A 16103-nucleotide genomic window follows, 5' to 3' on the forward strand; every position below is an offset into this window, starting at 1 on the left:
TATATACCTAGGAAACCAAAATTCATATTAAATAATAAAATATTATATTTTCTAATATAATAATAATAAAAACAGATATTAAAACTTAGTCACCCTGTAATAACTTGATTATTTATTTTACTACTCTTTTCTTACATATTTTTTTTTTGATGGTTGCGTGGAAGAGCACAAACGTGAACGTCGCCATCGTTATTATTTTAATTTTTATACAATTGTTTATAAACCTAATAAAGACATTTTGAATTGAATTGAATTGAATTGAATTGAATACTTTACGTATGCGGTATTGATATACGATATGTCCCCGGATTGTCTTTACAAGAGGAAAAACTTTTTTATTATTGACATTACAAGAAAAGTAGATTTTTTATAAAGATTTTTGCTTGTTCTATAATGGTTAATATCTTTTATACTTTTCCAAATTTCCATACAGTTTTAGAGAAAATTAGTAAAAAAATGAAATAATGGTTGAATTTTTTAAAGTCCTAAAAATCGAAAGGCGTTTCTACGGTAATATAATTTCGTTTTCATTCTTTGATAGTAACAATCTATGATATTTAAAATTTAGATCGATAGAAAATTAAAAACAAACCGGTATTTGCAAACGCTGGCCCAAATTCAATAAAAATGAAAATTTTTTCTGTGAAAATCAGGCTTTTTTCACTGAAAAGGTATTTTTTGATTAATTAGCAGTCATTGTCAAGTTGACAATATACAGGGTGTTTTCGAATTAGTCTAAAAAAATATGGTGTGATTCCTCATGTGTTCTTAAAACTATTTTTATATAACCATTAGGTCTAAAGTACTTCCTTTCTGATCTACAGGGTGGTAAAAATGTAAAAAAAAATCGATTTTTTTGCTTAACATAAATGGTACACCACTGCTTTTTTAAAGAAAATATATTTTTTCTTGACTGGCCATCCGTTTTCAACAAAATTGATCTTTTGTGTTTTTCTTGTTCATCAAACGGTTGTCGAGAAAAAAAATATATACTTATTAAGAGCCCGCCTTAATTCGTTTTCTAACGATTTTTTATTTTTTAGATTAATTAGGAAACACCCTGTATATGCATATCACAGGCAACCAAATAAACTAGTAACCTCTAAAAATTATTTTTCCTGCCATTAGCGACATACCGTGAAATTTACTTACTAAATTATTTAATCAAAATTTCACCATATAAGTTTCCAGGCAATGCTTATATCTATCAAAAATAGTAGTATGAATAGTAGATAAAATACTTGGATAAAATAGTACTTTAACCGCAAGGGTAGATTAAATGATACTTTAACAGCGAGGATAGGTTAAAAACTGCATTTCTTCTTGCACGTTTTTTAATTGCTTCCATTTTTGAAAATTTTTGTATTCCTTTTCATAAGTTATTCGGGATTTAAATGGAAGTACCTAGTTTGGATATGGCGTTTGTCGCCTCAGCCTGAATATCTGTCCGTAATTTACTTATTTCGTTTTGAGCCATTTCTGGCTCCAGTTCAATCAGCAATCGACACGAAAGAGAATTAAACAATATTGACTCAAAACTGACAACTAAAAAGACAGCTTTATTTATTTGTCAAATTACATAGAAACCAATGCCAACTCAGCACAATATTTTTTCTACTCGTAATAAATTCCTTGAAATAATAATTTCTGAATATTTTTTAAAACGCTATGTAAAAAATATTGTTTTATACACGACGATAAAATTGCATTATCGTCTCTCGAAATTAATTCACTCGCGATTTCATCGCTCGTATCTTTTAATCTTTTCGGTCGATGATAAAATACCATGCATTTTATCGTCTTTTATAAAAATAACTATAGTTCAATGCTATGGAAAGGGTAATAACAATTACTGGAAAATATGATCCTTTAAAAGCAGTAGAAAATATGGCCTTAATCAAAATTAGCCATCTGTCAAAGAATTAAATCGATATTATATTACCATAGAAAACGCCTTTTGATGATTAGGACTTTGAAAAATTCAATTATATTTTCATGTTTTTTTCTAATAAGTAATCTCTAAAACGGTATGGAAATTTAGAAAATTATAAACGAGATTAACCATTTTAGAACATGCAAAGAGTCTTATGAAGAATGCATTTTTCTCAAAATACCCATAATAATATTTTTTCCTCATTTAAAGACAATCCAGAGACATACTGTATATTATATTTTATTATGACAATACTTACGTTATTAGAACAGTTATTAGCAATCCAATGGTTAGAATATAAGGAAACAAATATAAATATTTAAATCCCATCGATTTTTGTTGGTTTCGCAGCATTATTTAAACTAGAGCAATTATTGCTTCGAACGTACTAAAATATAATGATAGACAATATTACAAACCGGCGTTGTTCTGGTTGAATTTACGGACAAAATAATACTGAAGGAAAATTATTGACCGGAAAATTCACTGTTCCAAATGCCATAATTAAGAATCAATGTTTATCACTAATATCTTCAATATTCTCCTTCTATTTTTAAGCAAAGACTTTTTTATTACGACATTATATACCTTTACCATTATATGACAATGGATATTTATCTTTAATTTTCAATATAATCTACCTCAATATCATGAACCATCATTATGGAAGTAGGTATCTAATAAATAATTCAAAAATTGGCAACTTAATTACGATTAACTTACGTTAATTATAAATATTGAACTATATATATTTCATTAATTTATTAATTAACAAGGTTAAAGTAATATCAAATTCTATTTTATTAAAGTTAATGTTTTTTCTTAAATAATTTCAAAGTGTTCTCATTAACAAGAAAAAAAGATATGTTAAAATAAGTATATACAGGGTTATTCACTCATACGACATGGAGTAGTGTAGCCAGACGATTAGCTTTTTAGAAATTATTGTGAGTAGCGGAATCGTTGGAGGACTACTAAAGCTACAATTTAAAATTAATTTCAAAAGGTACAGAGTGTCCCAAGTATACAAATAAAATGTCATAGTTGTATTTATAAATGGAACACCTTTTTTAAATGGAACATATATTACATTTTTAGTTTCTACAATTAAAATAAAGATCTTGATTAATGTTTACCGCACTTTTATCGTACCGTTTTTTGAAATATTTACGATTTTGTGAAAATATACAGTAACAGTTTTAATGCTTTATTTTTCTATACGTATATTTATGTTTTTAAAACCAAATATTGTACTGAAGTTTTTATTTTTACTAAATTTTGTGTAGCAATAATAAAAATAATACAACCTTATACAGATCGTCTAAAAATTTATTTTAAATAATTACTTTTATTTATTTTTTTCAAAACTTTAAACGGCAATAACTTGTTTAATTTAAATGGAACACCCTCTTTATTTTACTAGAATGAGATGCACAATTTAATTGCCTCTCAAATTTAATTATACCATTCTTTACCTATCCCTTCAAGTTTTCGTAAAAAATGCATTTTCTTATAATTTAGACATCATTTATCAATGTATCCATGGAACATTGACATTTTAGATTATTTTTAAAGATGTAACAAATTTTCGAAGAGTATATAGATACTAATATTGTCTCTATAGTTCGCTTATTTCATTAAAAAAATAATAAAAAAAATGTTTAAGTATTTGTAAAAGGGGAACAATTTATAAAAAAATCTACAAAATAAAATAGTTATTTACCACCTATATAACTACTGACAAGTAGTTTCCGTTGGATTATAACGCAGCAGTGTTTACAAAAAATAACTATTTTACTTTGTAGATTTTCTTGCAGTGGCGAAATACCCATATACCTTTTAATTTTGGAGAGGACCAATTAATATGATTCCAGTATTCGAACTACATTAATTGACTGTTTGCGTTGATTAATAATTTTGTTCCAAATATTAAAAAAACTGAATTTTGTATGTGTATTACACAATGTGGTAAAAAGTAACACCTTATTAATTTTATTTCACTTTTTGACGAATGCTTATTTATAACACCGACGTTCATATTCATAGCTTATTATTATGTTGATTTCTGATTCAAATCCACATTTATTTAGAACAATTTAATTAACTAACGCAATTAAGTATGTAATTAATTAATATTCGGGCGGAAATAATAGCGGTATATTTAATTGGTTACTCTTTTACACAGATTTAAATAATTTTGTTTTTGTATACAAATGGGATAGTAATATATTGTCGGTTTTAGAACCTGTACATTTTGTACAATTGTTGCTTGATAAATGAGGTCTAAATTATATAAAAATGCATTTTCTACGAAAACTTGAAGAGATAGGTAAAAAATGGTTCAATACAATTTAATAGACAATTAAATTATGCATCTAATTTACGTAAAATATACAGGGAGTTCCATTTAAATTAAACAAGTTAATGCCGTTTAAATAAGCTAGTAATTATTTTTTAATATAAAGTTTTAGATACTCTGTATAAAGTAGCATTATTTTTATTAGTACTACATAAAATCTCTGATAAAATTTAGTAAATAGAAAAACGTCAGCACAATATTTGGTTTTAAAAACTTAAATACGTCTAGAGAAATGAAGAATTAAAATTGATAGCTACTACATTTTCACAAAATGGTAAATATTTCAAAAACGGTAAGATTAAAGTGCGGTAAACCTTAATCAAATTTACCTTTATTTTAATTGTAAAAACTAAAAATGTAATAATATACAGGGTGTTCCAATTAAAAAAATACAACTTTGATATTTTTTCTTTATTTGGAACACTCTATACCTTGTGAAAATAATTTTAAATTGTAGCTTTAATAGTCCTCCAACGAACCCATTACTCACAATTTCTAAAAATCTATTCATATGGCTACAATATTCCGTGTCGTATGAGGTGAATAACCCTGTATATGAATGACTATATTGTTTCTAATTATTTTACATACATTCAGATGTGTATGATTAAAAAGAATGACAAATGTTTCACAAAAGAGATGTCTAATCTTAATTAATAAAAACTGATATTTTCAAAATAAAAAATCTATGTAGGTATTTTGGATTAAAACTATTTTTATTACAAAGTAGATACAATTTTATTTTAATAATACATTAACAAAAATCTTAACTCTAAGCAGGAATGGCTGTGTTGGATGGCCCATACTGTTGACATATCCTTGCAAAATCACTCTCTTTTTGCTTTAAGTCCTTTATAAAGGCATGTTCTGGATGGGCATCTTTCAACTGTGACAAATACCTATTTGCAAACTGCAAAATACGTGAGTTAAAACATTTTTAGTACTTATATATGCAAAGAAAATATACTTCAGGTCCTTTTTCCAAATGCCTTTGCAATGTAATGAGGTTTATTAAAGTATCTGCATTCTTAGAGTCTTTGGTTAAAGCTTCCTGAAGTGCTGCTTCAGCTTCTTCATATTTCCCTTGTCCCAGAAAAGTTACAGCTTGACCATTCAGTAAAAGAGGCGTTGAACCATATTTATCAACCAGTTCCTGATAGATATAATAGGCATCTTGTAGTTTTTCACCTCCCTATAAACAAAAGTTTATTAATTTTAATACAATAGAATAAAAATGTAAATTACCATAGAACTATGAACCCAAGCTTGTGCCAGTTGAGTTAAAATAGCATCATCGTCTTTTTCTTGCATTTCTTTCAGTTTTTTCAACGCCAAATCGATCCTGTCCAACTTTAGTAAGATTTCAATTATCAGAGCCATACATTCCAAGCTTTCTGAAGCATGTAAATATCTATAGGCCCCATCAAAATTGCCTTCGTTGATAAAAATGGTTCCAGCAACGATAACCAACGTTTCGTTATGAGCGGTCGTGTCAATTTTCTGGTTTAGTTGATCCAGTAGTGTCGATTTGTTCGATTTTCCATGCAGATATTCGGCAAGAATCTTCAAAGGTTGAATTTCTGAGGGTGAATTAGGATTGATTTCATCCAAAACTACAAGAAACTTATTCTGAGCGATGTAAGACCGATAAGTAAAGATATCTCGCTGAATAGCTATCTCGGGAGACGATGGCTAAAAAAAGTTAGGCGGTTAGATGCGTTCAGAACGAATAATGATCTAGAATTCGTACCTTTCGTATTTTGGCAGCCTCGTTAATGCACTGCTGATAATTTCCAATGTAAAAATGAACTTTTACATCAAAGAGCTCGTCTATTTCTTGGTGTGGGGCCATTTCAATCCTATTTTAAAAATATTTACGTGGCCCAAAACATAAACGTCAAAAGGATGAAAAGTTAGGTTAGAAGTTAGAATAATTTTAATGACACTTGCTGCATCAAGCAAGACAAACTCCCACTTTCAAAGAATTGAATCATATATTTATATGATTAATATATTTTAAATTAACAGTAATACTATATTAATCAACGGTTATTATTACTACTAATTGCTCTTGAAAACTCTAGTAAGAAAATTCAAAATATTTTAGAATAATTGATGTTTTTGTTAAACAATGATATTAGTAGTTCTAATGAATTCCCGTAGGTCTTTGATAGAGTCTACGCTTCATATTCATTTTCTAACCTAAGATATTTACAGTGTAAAGTGCTTGTTTTTTTATTTGTATAAACATTTTATAAAGTTTTAAAATTGTTATTCCTTACTATTTATTTGAAGAATTAGTTTATAATATTATTTTTCTGGGTAATTTATGCTCAGCATGTAGTTATTAAAATCATTAATATGGTAAGGCAAAAATCTAGACAACTCCCGTCATAATTAGTTGAATAACCTTAATTTCTGTCTTAATAACATTTAAAATTTTGCAAAACAAAGCAGGGCATGTTACGAGACCATCTAAAAATTATTTTTAATGTGACCAGAACTTTTTTATCACTATACATTATTCTAATATCTAGTATAACTTTTTGGTAAGAGACCCTTATCAGTTTTATGCATCTTATGCAAGTTAATCATTGCTTAGTTTGCTAATTCTAATTTGCTTATCAATGACATTATTTTTTTTCAGTTATTGGCTTATTTATGGAAAGAGTATGACTGGAGATATAGAAATAAGTGTAAAGAGAAAACAGAGAATCGAAAATAAAAAGAAAAAAATGGCTGCATTGTTAGATATAGTTAAACTTAATGAATACGATAGACAGAAAAACAAAAACAATAAAACTGAACATCCTGATGCTCAGGAAGATATTGTGTGCACGATAAACACCGAGGGTATAACAGAAATTGATCCTTCCCCTAAGAAAAAACTCAAAACTGAGGAAATAGAGTTGGGTCCTTCAGGAAAACCAAAATTACAAGGCATAGAACTTGCAGAACTTAAAAAAATGCTTAGGGAGAAAACTTCCAAAATTAGACAGGTGTGTGAATAATATATATAGAATAGAAATTTTTGTATAAAAGAATTTTGTTATAGGCCCCAAAGCTTTATCTAAGGGATGTTGGTAAAAATGCCAGTCTAGCCGTTGATTTAGAAAGCAGATGTCCCTTGTTTTTATCAGATATTCAGCATTTAATTATGTATTCTCAAGTGGGAGTGCATTCACCATATTCACCAGCCAGGTATTGCGTGATAATTTAAATTGATACAATTATACAAGTATTTGTGTTTTAGATGGTGTGGTTTAGAGAAGTACAATAAATTAATGAATGTAACAATGTTAATCATTGAAAATATATCTTTGTATCATTATGAAGCTTTTCAAAGTCAATTTGAGTTTATGAAGTCGAATTTTTACCATAAAATTGAGGTGGTTAGTCCTCATTCTTACAATGATGACATTGTACAAGAATTGTCTATGGTTCCCCTATCAGGTACTTAGTTTATAGAAATCTTGTTTTTTAATTTTTTTATTACAATTTTTTTGTTCAGCCACTCAAATGCGTAAATTGGTAACTGAATATGGAACATTAGAAGAAGCTACAAAACTATGTGGCGAAGTATTCAACACTGTAAATAATTTCTTTCCTATTGATTCGGATGATCAAAGCACAAAGGCCCAAATTGATGGTTTACCATCGTCAGACAAATTTCCAAGGTTGTATTTTATCTATTATTCTTTATTTTCTTATTTTATGTTTAATTATATATTTTAGAACGCATTTATTGTTATCTGGCTGGCAAATGATTGAAGAAAATTTTCCTTTGCCCATTAAAGGTTTGGCAGAAAGAAAATATTCTGGTTATAGACTGACAAAAAAGAAATATAAACATGTTAGTCCTCATAGTCCACTGATAGCTATCGATTGTGAAATGTGTAAAACTGAAACAGGTATGTACATACGTTTTTTATTTTCTGAGCGTTTTTGGATTTTTCTATTGACAAAATGGTGAAAGAGTTTTTATTAAAAAAAAAACTGTAAATGGATTTATTAATATATTTTAGGCGATTTGGAATTAACCAGGGTATCAGTTGTCAACGAAAAACACGAGGTCATATACGATAGTCTAGTAAAGCCGGAAAACAAGATCGTTGATTATTTAACGAGGTTTTCTGGTATAAATTCAAAAATGTTGAGAAATGTAACGAAAAAATTGAGGGACGTGCAAGATGAGTTAAGTGAACTGATACCGGACGATGCTATTTTGGTTGGACAGTCTTTGTCTAACGATTTACATGCCTTAAAAATGATGCATCCATATGTTATTGATACAAGGTGAGAATTTTGAATTTTTTGTCTTGATAAAATGGTGAATGCGCCTGCAAATTATTTTTATATGAGGGGTATTCACCTCATTCGACACGAGGTATTGTAGCCAAATGATTGGATTTTTAGAAAATTGTTGAAAGACTACTAAAGCTACAATTCAAAATTATTTTCAAAACGTACAGAATGTCCCAAATAAAGAAAAACTATCAAAGTTTTAGTTTTTTAAATATCACCCTGTATATTATTAGATTTTTAGTTTCTACGATTAAAATAAAGGTGAATTTGATTAAGGGTTACGGTTTACCGCGTTTACCACTTTAAACTTACCGTTTTTTAAATATTTATGATTTTGTGATACAATAACAATTTTAATGCTTTATTTCTCTAGGCATATTTGAGTTTTTAAAACCAAATATTGTACTGGAGTTTTTCTGTTTGCTAAATTTTGTGTCTAAAAAATTTCATTAAATAATTACTAGCTTTAAATGGCAATAACTTGTGTAATTTAAATGGAACACCCTCTATATTTTACATCAATCAGATGCCCAATTTAATTATCTATGAAATTATATTATACCATTTTTACCTATCTTGTAAGTTTTCTTGAAAATGCATTTTTTTATAATTTATTTATCAATATACCCATGGAATGTGTGTTGGAGCTCAATTTTTGTCAAAAACATGATGGTGAAAACCGCATATCGATGTCTGTTACCGTTTCGGAGTTACGGGGTGTTGTTCTAAAATATGCATTTTTAATAAATCGCTGTAACTTTTTTGCTATGGAAAATTTTGTATTTTTATGAAAACATTTCCTAAGCACCTTTTTACGTAAAATTTAATGGTTTAAGTATAATTCTTTTAAAAATACGATAGTCTAGTAAAGCCGGAAAACAAGATCGTTGATTATTTAACGAGGTTTTCTGGTATAAATTCAAAAATGTTGAGAAATGTAACGAAAAAATTGAGGGACGTGCAAGATGAGTTAAGTGAACTGATACCGGACGATGCTATTTTAGTTGGACAGTCTCTGTCCAACGATTTACATGCCTTGAAAATGATGCACCCATATGTTATAGATACAAGGTGAGAGTTTTGAATTTTTTGTCTTGACAAAATGGTGAATGCGCCTGCAAATTATTTTTTACGGGGTATTTACCTCATTCGACACGCAGTCTTGTAGCCAAATGATTAGATTTTTAGACATTGTGATTAATGGGATTGTTGGGGGACTAGTAAAGCTACAATTTAAAATTATTTTCAAAAGGTACAGAGTGTCCTAAACAAATAAAAAATATCAAAGATGTATTTTTTATAAATATAACACTCTGTGTATTATTACATTTATAGTTTCTACAATGAAAATAAAGGTAAATTTGATCAAGGGTTACCGCACTTTAAATTTACCGTTTTTTTTTTAATTATTTGAAAATGCAGTAACAATTTTAAATTTTAATGCTTCATTTAAGTTTTTAAAACCTAATATTGTACTAAAGTTTCCAAAAAAGTCATACTATATCTACAAATTCATTTACCCAGTAGTAGGTATAAAAAACATTTTTGGTAAACTCTTATCTCATAGAGTTTCTGAAAATTTTTTTTTAAGAGGTCCGATTAAATTTATATCTCCCAAACTAAAGTTTCAAAAAAAGTCATACTATAGTCCGAATTGGACTTTTCGATTTCCTAAATTTTGTGTTGCAGTAATAAAAATAATACTACCTTATATAGAGTGCCTAAAAATTTGTATTAAATAATTACTAGTTTTAACAGCAATAACTTGTTTAATTTAAATCAAACACCCTGTATATTTTACGTGAATCAGATGCACAATTTAATTGTCTATGAAATTGTATTATAACATTTTCAACTATGTCTTCAAGTTTTCATAGAAAATGCATTTTCTTATAATTTAGACCTCATTTTAATATACCCATAGAATATTGACATTTTAGATTTTTTTTTAACGCAACAAATATACAAAATGTAGAGGTGCTAAAACCGATAATATTACTAGCCCCTTTGTTTATAAAAAGAAAACTATTCAAATCTTTGTAACAGACTATTGTTATACAGGGTGGCCCATCGAAAACGTTCCGCAAGGCATAACAGCCAGGGTAATTTTTTTCCAGAAAATTCAAAAACACGTCAATTTTGTTTGTGAGGGGGACAATTTTTGCCCCAAAAATGATTGCAAAATCTTCAACCCTCTAAGCGGGGGTGTCATCCCCCAATTTTTTTCAAATGGGAAGGGGGGTCAAGTGGTACCGCTTTGAAAAGGGCTTTCTATTCTCTATACTTTCCCCTTCGTTTTTGAAAATCGGTCGAGTCATTGAGAAAATATGAAGGATTGAAATTTGAAAAGTTTATTTAAACATTTATCAGAGTAAATGATAAGGATAAATTCCTTTGACCAATTTGCTGTTTTTTCTTATTATTTCTAGATGTCTACGCATTTTTTCACTTGTCACAAGATTGAACGATCAGGTTAGGTAGAGTGTACTTTCTTTTTGAAAGGTGTAGTTAATCGGCACAACTGCCGGTACTGGGCTGAGGGCAACCCCAGGGTTTTTCACGAGGTGCACATACGAAACCCTAAGAAATTGAACGTGTGGTTTGGTATTTTTAGAAATTCTATTGTGAATCCTTTTTTTCTTCCTGGAAATCTAACAGGTGATATGTACTTGGATTTACTGGAAAATACCATCGACCCAGCCCTAACTGACATCATAGAGAACAATCCTGGATACGTTGAAGCGGAACTAATATTTCAACAAGACGGTGCACCTCCACATTACTCTCAAAATGTGCGTAATTATTTAAACAATAACTTTCCCGTTCGGTGGATAGGACGAAGGGGTGCAATTGAGTGGCCTCCCCGGTCACCCGACTTGACTCCTATAAACTTTTTTCTATGGAGACACATAAAAAGTAAAGTGTATAGCACTCCACCCGCCTCATTAGAAGACCTGCGGAGACGAATTATTGATGTTTGTTGCGAAGTGACTCCGCAAGTTCTTCAGAATGTTCTAGAACGGGTTGAAAATAATTTGTATTACTGTATGGAGGTTGACGGGCAACATTTTCAGCATTTTCTTTATTAATAAGATAAGTTTTTTTTAATTAATTCAATTTATGCGTTTTTTGCAAAAAATACTTTTCAAATTTCAGACTTTCATATTTTCAAAACGACTCGACCGATTTTTAAAAATGAGGCGGGGAAATATAGAGAATAGAAGGCCCTTTTCATTGCGACGCCACTTGACCCCCCTTCCCATTTGAAAAAAGTTGGGGGATGACACCCCCGCTTAGAGGGTTGAAGATTTTGCAATCATTTTGGGGGCAAAACTTGTCCCCCTCACAAACAGAATTGACGTATTTTTGGATTTTTCGAAAAAAAAAATACCCTGGCTGTTATGCCTTGCGGAACATTTTCGATGGGCCACCCTGTAAATAAGCATTTGTCCAAAAATGAAATAAAATTTATAAGGTGTTACTCTTTACCACACTGTCTAATACACATACAAAATTCATTTTTTTGTATTTTAATGCATATTTTTGAAAAAAACACCCCGTAACTCCGAAACGGTAACAGATATTGATGTGCGGTTTTCACCATCATGTTTTTGATGAAAATTGAGCTCCAGACACCGATATTAGTTTTCGTTTTCGTCTCATCTCTTATAGAAAAGGATGTTTCCATTTAAAAGCGTCGAATTTGACCCACCCTGTACAGGTGCTAAAACCGATAATATTACTAGCCCCCTTGTTTATAAACAGAAAACTATTTAAATGTTTGTAAAAGGGTATACTAATTAAATACACCACCATTATTTCCGCCCAAATATTAATTAATTACATACTTAATTGTGTTAGTTAATAAATTATTCTAAGTAAATGTGAATTTGAAAAGAATTTCAGAAATCAATATAATAATAAGTTATGAATGTGAACGTCTCTGTTATAAGTTATAAATAAGCGATGAAGAGATAGGTAAAAAATGGTATAATACAATTAAACCCTGCATCTGATTCTTGTAAAATATACAGGATGTTCCATTTAAATTAAACAAGTAATTGCCGTTTAAACTAGTAATATTCAAAATTCATTTTTGGACACTCTGTATAAGGTAGTATTATTTTGATTATTGCAACACAAAATTTAGTAAATACAAAAATTTCAGGACAGTATTTGGTTTTAAAAACTTAAATTCGTCTAGAGAAATGAAGCATTAAAATTTTTACTGTATTTTCACAAAATCGTAAATATTTAAAAAACATTAAGATTAAAAAAAACGGTAAACCTTAATTAAATCTACCTTTATTTTAATTGTAGAAACTAGAAATGTAATAATATACAGGGTATATTATTTAGGTGTATAGGGTTTTCCATTTAAAAAAATATAACTTAGATATTTTTTATTTATTTAGGACACTCTGTATCTCATGAAAATAATTTTAAATTGTAGTTTTAAGTAGTCCTCCAAGGATCCCATCACTCACTATTTCTAAAAATCCAATTATTTGGCTACAATACTCTGTGTCGAATGAGGTGAATAACTTTGTATATGAAATATTTGGGGAAAGTATATAAAAAAATTATGTTTTTCAGTGTGATCTATAACATAACCGGCGACAGAATCAGAAAAACGAAACTGCAAACCTTGGCTAGAGAATTCCTAGACGAGAAAATCCAGGCTGGCCACCAAGGCCATTGCAGTTCCGAAGACAGTTTGGCTTGTATGAAACTAGCCCAATTAAAGCTTGGAAAACACTTATTTTTCGGCGACGCGGTCATGAGTTCGGTCCGTAGCCGACAGAGGGCCTATCCAGACATGGGAACCGCCAATTATGCAACCAGCATGCTAAAACAGTGCACCAAAAGCGGAAATACCGCTAATATCGTTGCCGTGGACGATATAGCTAATAAATATCGATATTATATCGATAAGGACACTTCGAAACCGTTGAAAAACATTAATTGCACGAGGAAGGATTCGAATAAACAGGTGGTGGAACATTTGTGCTCCACGATCAACGAGCATCAATTAAACATCGCTCATTTGAGGATCGCCAGTGACAAGATTGACGAGAGCAGCTCGAACAAGGAGAAAATATTTAAAACTATCGATAAGTGGGTGTCCAAAGTGCACTCTGCGTCAAACTTACCGTCTCTGGTCGGGGTGATGTTCAGCGGACAGAAAAACGGCGGCAACGGGTTGTGTTTTTTGCATTTGAAACAGGAATGGATTGTATAGAGCGAAGGATATGGTAATTGCATAGGTCTTTCCATTTTTATTTATATATCACGTCAATTTCTTGAAATAAAACATTGTTTTCTTTCTGTTTGAGTGGAATTTGATTTTATTTTATATGAGATTTTATCAATTTTATTAATAGGAATTCATAAAATTATTTCTATTGATATAGAAATCTATATAGCCTACCTTACAGCGGTGTCGTATAGATGTCACATAATCTTTCCTTCACTACTGTTCCATTCCCATAGATGACGCCACTATCGAGAAAATGTATTTTATTCCAATAATTTACTCTAAATAGAGATATAATTATTAAATTACTTAAATACAAATTTTACAAATATATTTCTAGTTATTTTGTCACTTTATTTAAATGTAAGTTTGTTTTTAATATAAATTAATTTTATAGGAAACTGTAAAATGAATTTATGCAGGAAGCAACTAAATAATCACCTCTCTTTAGACAATCTTTCATAGAGGGCAACATTAGTATTAGTACAGCCTCTATAATACAGATGTCGCGTCAATTTTATTTTCTGTCTCATTTCATATAGCATTAGAAAAAGATAGCCAATTGTCAATGAAAAACGTTTTTAAATGTCACTTTTAAATTTCATAACATTAAAAAAAACTGCTCGAAAGTTTAATGATATTGTTTAATTATTTATAAATTGTCTTTAATTTTAGAGTGTTTAATTATTTTAGGGTATAAAGCTTGTTTAGGTAAGGTTTAAATAAAATTTTAGATCTATGCCAATAACGTGTTATTTTAGATTAAAACAAACACTATGGACCTATTTAAGCAACACAAGGAAATGGAACATAAAGTTCATGAAAACCTATACAACAACTTAGTGCTTTTATCGCATTTTTACCCGACTAGCAAGGATTTCGATGCGGTGTTTCGTAAGGATATGTTTGTGAAGAACAACAAAGCCGCATTCTTTCAAGTGATTCACTATCTTTTAAATAGTATACACCCGGAAATCACTAAACAGAGACTCACAAGCTGGCCCATTCACGACGTAAAATGCGAAGTAAGGTTTCGTAATGAAGTTATCGCTTATATTAACGAAATAAATTCAATATATCCCTATGCCCATATACCTACGTGTCAGGCTTCGACTCTTATATCACCTGGTGGATATCGGTTTGCTAAATTCATGTTGAAAGTATCTCAGTTCGCGATATATAAACATCTTGAAAATTCCGATCTGACAGGGTTATTATATCCTATAAAACCAAATAATAAAGTGTTTCCCGGCATGGTTAAAACACAATTAAAACACTTGAGTACTTTGGTATCAAACATCGAGAGTGAATCTAAGGAAATTATAAAAAACTTTGATGAAAAATTCGAAGGGATGAAAAACAAAGGTGAAGAAATTACAAAATCCTTAACAAAGTTGAACAAAGATATACATTTAGCTCAAGAGAATTTCAAAACTATTCAAACTGATTTTGATTTGAAACATCCTTCATATCCTTCTTCGGAAAGTCTGGAAGAAAAATTACTTGTGATTAAAGCCGAAGTTCAGAAAATTGTTGAAATGAAAAACCTTTTTTCTCATTGTGAGCAACTGTTAAAATGCCTCAGCGGTACAGATTTATTACTGGAACACAATGAAGATTCATTGCAAGTGCCTAAAGATATTGAACACATTCTTCAGAACACTCGTCAGCTGGATTTAATACAATTTTTTCGTGGATTGTCAGTATTGTTGGAAAAAAGATCATTGGAACTATGCGAACCAACCAAAAGTTTTATTGGGACGACTCTGAAAACTATAGAGCAGCTTTCTAAGAAATATTCTGATGTCTTGTCACAATTAGAAGGATCGGATGAACATATGAACCATTTGTTTGAGGAATTGAAGCTTGTGTTGGATGTAACAGCTTCAGAAAGTGATAATATGTTAGCTGTACCATTATTGTAAATAAATGTTTTTTGCTTAATAAATTATATTTTTTATATGCTAAAAATTTCTTTTATTTTTTATTACATTAATGTAGAATGTTTAGGAGGGGAGTTAATCACCGCGACCTTATAGATCTATTGTGTGTTCCCCTTTCGTGAGTTATAACGAGGTATAACTCATCATACAGTCTCAGTGCTTTAAGAAAAGCCAGTATCTGAGACGGCTCCACAGAGGCCAGCTCTCCATCCTCGACATCAGACGTACCAAGGTTCATGGCACGAATGGTCGTCATCTCGGCGCACTCAGTGATAAGGTGTTCTGGTGTTCCCCATTTTCCCCACA

The 16103-nt window shown here is 30.0% G+C and overlaps 3 protein-coding genes across 5 annotated transcripts; 2 read left to right on the forward strand and 1 right to left on the reverse strand.

The window, feature by feature from the left end:
- Positions 1 to 5005: 5005 nt before the first annotated feature.
- Positions 5006 to 6210, reverse strand: LOC115886014 (coatomer subunit epsilon-like). The gene is made up of 4 exons (XM_030905042.1): positions 6043 to 6210; positions 5538 to 5984; positions 5260 to 5484; positions 5006 to 5202 (listed from the first exon to the last, which is right to left on the reverse strand). The coding sequence occupies exons 1-4, from the start codon at positions 6142 to 6144 to the stop codon at positions 5065 to 5067; spliced, it is 912 nt and encodes a 303-aa protein (XP_030760902.1). The 5' UTR covers positions 6145 to 6210; the 3' UTR covers positions 5006 to 5064.
- A 257-nt stretch (positions 6211 to 6467) lies between these two features.
- LOC115886011 (RNA exonuclease 5) lies at positions 6468 to 13929 on the forward strand. Of its 3 annotated transcripts, none has more exons than XM_030905040.1 (9): positions 6468 to 6656; positions 6940 to 7291; positions 7348 to 7493; positions 7546 to 7745; positions 7804 to 7969; positions 8028 to 8203; positions 8318 to 8428; positions 9509 to 9668; positions 13194 to 13929. In XM_030905040.1, exons 2-9 carry the CDS (start codon positions 6965 to 6967, stop codon positions 13837 to 13839), a joined length of 1932 nt encoding a protein of 643 aa, XP_030760900.1. In that variant the 5' UTR covers positions 6468 to 6656; positions 6940 to 6964; the 3' UTR covers positions 13840 to 13929. The 3 variants fall into 3 exon arrangements, with proteins under 3 accessions (XP_030760900.1, XP_030760898.1, XP_030760899.1); XM_030905038.1 differs by lacking the exon at positions 6468 to 6656 and adding an exon at positions 6696 to 6841; XM_030905039.1 differs by lacking the exons at positions 6468 to 6656; positions 9509 to 9668 and adding an exon at positions 6696 to 6841 and having other exon boundaries at positions 8318 to 8588.
- Positions 13930 to 14042: 113 nt separating this feature from the next.
- LOC115886013 lies at positions 14043 to 15844 on the forward strand. The gene is made up of 2 exons (XM_030905041.1): positions 14043 to 14565; positions 14616 to 15844. Exon 2 carries the CDS (start codon positions 14631 to 14633, stop codon positions 15777 to 15779), a length of 1149 nt encoding a protein of 382 aa, XP_030760901.1. The 5' UTR covers positions 14043 to 14565; positions 14616 to 14630; the 3' UTR covers positions 15780 to 15844.
- Positions 15845 to 16103: the final 259 nt, after the last annotated feature.

Source organism: Sitophilus oryzae, unplaced genomic scaffold, assembly GCF_002938485.1.
Source record: "Sitophilus oryzae breed Bouriz unplaced genomic scaffold, Soryzae_2.0 scaffold_466_pilon_pilon, whole genome shotgun sequence".
Classification (NCBI taxonomy): Eukaryota; Metazoa; Arthropoda; class Insecta; order Coleoptera; family Curculionidae; genus Sitophilus; species Sitophilus oryzae.